Source organism: Equus caballus, chromosome 4 (assembly GCF_041296265.1).
Source record: "Equus caballus isolate H_3958 breed thoroughbred chromosome 4, TB-T2T, whole genome shotgun sequence".
NCBI classification, from domain to species: domain Eukaryota; kingdom Metazoa; phylum Chordata; class Mammalia; order Perissodactyla; family Equidae; genus Equus; species Equus caballus.
The window spans coordinates 87,833,348-87,838,328 of record NC_091687.1 but is presented as its reverse complement, the minus strand read 5'-3'; the positions used below and the strand labels follow the sequence as shown (position 1 = coordinate 87,838,328).

General features: G+C 48.0%; 1 protein-coding gene across 1 annotated transcript; it reads left to right on the top strand.

Moving 5' to 3' along the window:
- Positions 1-696: 696 nt before the first annotated feature.
- On the top strand, positions 697-4,697 carry OPN1SW (opsin 1, short wave sensitive). Its single transcript, XM_001502735.6, has 5 exons — positions 697-1,157; positions 1,459-1,627; positions 1,978-2,143; positions 2,554-2,793; positions 3,794-4,697. The coding sequence occupies exons 1-5, from the start codon at positions 803-805 to the stop codon at positions 3,905-3,907; spliced, it is 1,044 nt and encodes a 347-aa protein (XP_001502785.2). The 5' UTR covers positions 697-802; the 3' UTR covers positions 3,908-4,697.
- The last annotated feature ends 284 nt before the right edge of the window (positions 4,698-4,981 follow it).

The following is a 4,981-nucleotide window of genomic DNA, read 5'->3' as shown; positions in this document are numbered from 1 at the left end:
AGGAGGAAGACTGTGGGAGCTTGGGCACTGCTGAGCTAAGGGCAGGGACAGGCATGAACATGAGAGGGGCACAGTGTGAGCAAACCAAACCAACCACAACCCAGCTGGAGGAGGTCTGAGTAGGAAAGGTACGCTCTCTGGGGAGACTCAACGTGAGGAACCAGAGGCAGCCTGCAATGCCTTAGACCTCTAGGCATTGCCACATTGCCACTACACTGTGCCATGAAGGCTATTACTAAGCTCCCAGGGCGCTCCTCATTCTCTGCCCCTTCCTGCAGCCTGAGGCTGGTTTCCAGGCTGGCTGAGAGTCCAAGATCTCCGGAGAGGGAGACTTAGAGGGCACCTTCCACAAAGGGACAGTTGGGGCACAGAAACCTATAGGATGTAGTGCTGTCAGAAGCCAAATGGAGATGGCTGACCTCAACAGCTCCATTCAAATGACAAAAAAAAAAAAAAAAAAAAAAAAAGCAGTGGAAGCATCTTTATTAAATATGGGTCAGCGTCTCACAGGCCCCAGTGAGCCTGTTCATTCTGGCACCCATATTGCCCTTCCAGATTCTTTGAGCTCAATCTTTTATCCTCTGAAGAACACACAATCGGCTTTGGGGCCGCAAAATGAGGTTTAGGTGGGGGCTTGGGGATCTTTAATCCCAAATTTTGTCCTTAGGAGGCTTAGGATCAGTACTGATCATTCAGGGAGTCCAAAAGTGGCTTTGGAGGAGGGCTTCTTCGTCTGGGTCAGGGAGAAGCAGTGGTGGGAGGATAATCTATAAGAGGAATCAGAAGGGGTGGGGGACATCCTATGAGCAAAATGTCAGAGGAGGAGGAATTTTTTCTGTACAAGAACATCTCCTCGGTGAGGCCGTGGGATGGGCCTCAGTACCACATCGCACCTGTCTGGGCCTTCCGCCTCCAGGCAGCCTTCCTTGGCATTGTCTTCCTTGTAGGGATGCCACTTAACAGCCTGGTGCTGGTGGCGACATTGCGCTACAAAAAGTTGCGGCAGCCCCTCAACTATATTCTGGTCAACGTGTCCCTGGGGGGCTTCCTTGTCTGCATCTTCTCTGTCCTCATCGTCTTCATTAACAGCTGTCATGGATACTTCGTCTTTGGCCCCCATGTTTGTGCTTTTGAGAGCTTCCTGGGCACTGTAGCAGGTACTGCAGGGGAAGGGGGCTGGGGGGAGGCAAAGGATACTGCTCCAGGATTGGAACCAGGGACCAGGCTGTTGGGTTAGAGCAGGTCCCTAAGGAGGAGTTTGGGGGAGAGGAGTTTGATGCTTTTTTGAATACTCGGGTACAAAGTAGCCCAGACTAGAGTTTGACTGAGTCCCAAACTCTACTCCAACCATAAGTTCTACTCCATGTCTTCCGTGCTTGCTCCACCCTGTCTGTATTCTACTCCACCTGCCAGGCTGCACAGGACTGTCTACCCCATTATCCTCCTGTTTCACCACAGGTCTGGTAACAGGCTGGTCACTGGCCTTCCTGGCCTTTGAACGCTACATTATCATCTGTAAACCCTTTGGCAACTTCCGCTTCAGCTCCAAGCACGCACTGATGGTGGTCCTGGCTACCTGGATCATTGGTATTAGCGTCTCCATCCCACCCTTCTTTGGCTGGAGCCGGTGAGTGCAGGACAGTGGTGCTAACAGCCAGCTCAGGTTGGTGTGGGTGGAGAGTTGGGTATAACCTTTTAGTCTCTGACCTCTACTTTTTAAAGAGCTGGCAGAGTAGGTGAGGGAAAGGGCTCTGGGAGATAAGTGCTAAAGTTTACTCTGCAGTTGGAACTGCTATAACCTCTGCTGGTGAGGACAGAAAATCCTCCCTGCCTTCAGTCGTTGGGCATCCTTGGGGATCTAAGTGGAGAACACAATCTGGGAATCTCAGCTCCCACTCCACTAATTCTTGTGGTGAGCCTGCGGTCAGCAAGTGCTTGTCTTTCTTGTTCGCTGGGTAAGTGCTTGGTCCCTTACAGGTTCATCCCCGAGGGCCTGCAGTGTTCCTGTGGCCCTGACTGGTACACCGTGGGCACCAAATATCGCAGCGAGTACTATAGCTGGTTCCTCTTCATCTTCTGCTTCATTGTACCTCTCTCCCTCATCTGCTTCTCCTACTCTCAGTTGTTGGGGGCCCTCAGAGCTGTGAGTGGGTTTTGTGAGGGTCAGGGAGGAGGGGGTCAGGGGGCTCCAGGTGAGAGGTAAGAGTGAGTGTTCTAGAACATGACATCTCGAGATGTCCATAGCCAGGTAATGGGATATCTAAAAGTAGTGAAGGAAGTTGGGGCAGGGACAATGATGGAATGAGGAATAAGGTGGAGTAATCCCTGCTCAAATATACATGTCAAGAGATGCACGTGATCCTTTCCAATGTCACAGACCAGAGAGCCACCTCCATCTCACCTTCCTCAAGGAAGGAGAGTCGAGGGACTAGGCCAGACGCTGGGACAGAAGAGAGGCAATTGGCCCAGATGCTACCTGGTAGAAAAGCATCCAGAGACCTGGGAGTTGAGGGCTAGGAAGAGGGCGTGATGTTCTCTCTGTGCTCTGCCCAGGTTGCAGCCCAGCAGCAGGAGTCAGCTACGACCCAGAAGGCTGAGCGGGAGGTGAGCCGCATGGTTGTGGTGATGGTGGGATCCTTTTGTGTCTGTTACGTGCCCTATGCTGCCCTTGCCATGTACATGGTCAACAACCCTAACCACGGGCTGGACTTACGCTTTGTCACCATTCCTGCCTTCTTCTCCAAGAGTTCTTGTGTCTACAATCCCATCATCTACTGCTTCATGAATAAGCAGGTAATACTCTCTATTTACATTCCTGAGACCTTAGTCCATAAGACCTGATTCTTCTCACCACTGACTTTTAACTCAGAGCACCTTGGACTCTACTGAAAGGGTTTCTAGGGGTGAACAGGGAAAACCATAGAAACCCTCAGTAGGCTGAGAAGCCCTTGGTAAGCAGAGGGAGGAAGGTGAAATCATAGAGGCAAGATAATGGAACCCAGGGAAAATGGAACTTAGACCATAAAAATCAAGTTGCTCCAAAGGGCAGGATGAGAAGTTTTCCATTTTGTTAAAAAACTGATAGATCAATAGTTCCCCTAAATTTCTAGTCCTTCCATTTCAGTTCTTAATCCTTTCCCTTCCAACTTCTAGCCAGAAAGAGCATATGTGAAGCACAGAAATCACAACATATGCATAAGTCTCTAAAACAGCTTATCATCTGAAGGTACCAGGTGGCCTCATATCTCAAATCCTGAATCTGAGCTAATAAAAAACCCAAACTCAGATGAATCTAGGAGAGTTCCTCTCTTCTAGGGCCAACACCTTGCTTTGAAAATTATTAATAGTTATTTTGTTTCCTCGATCCCAGAGATAGATTCAAAACTAACATGAAGCCTCCTGGATGGAAACAGCATTGGCAGTCCTTTCCCAATCGGGAGCACCTTCTAGCAATGCTGGGGTGGGTGGGCAGACCTGCTCTGGGGCTGCTTTGGACAGTCCTCTTGGGAGGCACCTCTTGTGAGGTTTCCCAACAGCGGGGCCTCCGAGTTAGCCAGAATGTGTAGGGACTATTATTGTAGACCCAGGAATAGTAAGTAGTCCTAGACTGGAATCTAGCTAACTCTCAGGATTGGAAAGATATATTCAAAACCACAGGAGATCCTGGGTGTGAGCGCTGTTCAAGGTTTTTGGGATACAAAGAATGAAATCTTTTTTCCCCACACTTCCTGACGTTATCTCCTCTGTACCGTCTGCCAAGGGGGCTATCTCCAATTCTGCCCTTTCCCTCCAGTTCCGAGCTTGCATCATGGAGATGGTGTGTGGCAAGGCCATGACAGATGAGTCTGACATCTCCCAGAAAACAGAAGTTTCTACTGTCTCTTCTAGCCAAGTTGGCCCCAACTAAAGAGCCATATTGGCCTATTTACATCAACTAGGATTTTCCATTAAAGGAAATTTCTACTTTCTCGGTCAAAAACCAAACTACTAACAACACAGAACACAGATGGGAAAGAGTGATGGAATTTGGGGGGTCAATTTCCCATTTTCCTGTTATTCCCTTCCTACCTACAAAGCCCCTGTTCCAGCTGGTTGACTTCAGAACACTCCAAAGGCCACTGCAACAACCATCAGTTTCTACTTCTAAGTGGAAGCATTCACAGCACTTGGAGAATCGATTTCCACACACAAGGCAACTATAAACAAGTACGGCTGATTTTCTAGTGTGTGGCTAACAATCCTTTTCCTTTTCAGTAACATTGTTTTCCTACTGAGGATGTGTTCTGAGGTGACACATTCTGCATTAGGACAAACTACGAAAACACCTTCAAAATGGGAGACAAAGAAAAACAAATAAAACATTTAGTAGGCCCCACATGAGTTTGAAAGAATTTCTCTCTCTGCCAATGGTCGCTATAGCTTTGGCAGGGACAGCCATGTCCATGAGCCCCTGAGCCAGCATGAACTGTTTTAGGTGCTTCCTTTCCCCTCTCCTCCTATTTGGCTAAATCTGTCTTAGGCTGTATATTTGCTAAAGTTAATAGTTTAATTCCCTTCATGTTCTCACAATGAATTTGGACATCTTAATACCATTTATAAACTATACCAAAAGGTTCAAAAACCTGTTTTACCTTATACCGGCTATACCCCCTGAAAGAGCCTTTTTGAAATAAAAATCCAGATAAATGTTGTGTGTACATTCAGGGATGGTCTGTGTTTGGAATCAGAGAATTAATTAACGAGCAGCTGGGCTCCACTCCAGTTAGACGGCCGAAGGGAAGCAGAAAAGGGTCACAGCTGTAGTGAGAAGGGTGCTCGAGATTTCAGAAATAGGAGGAAAGGAGAAACCAACTTGGGAGAAGGCAGGAACTTCTCTGGGCTAGGGAGGGGGTATGCTCAACCTTCTAGGAAAGCTCCTTTTCCATGACTCCATAATTCTAAGCAAGAGTTCCATTTCTTAAGAGAATAAAGGACATACATA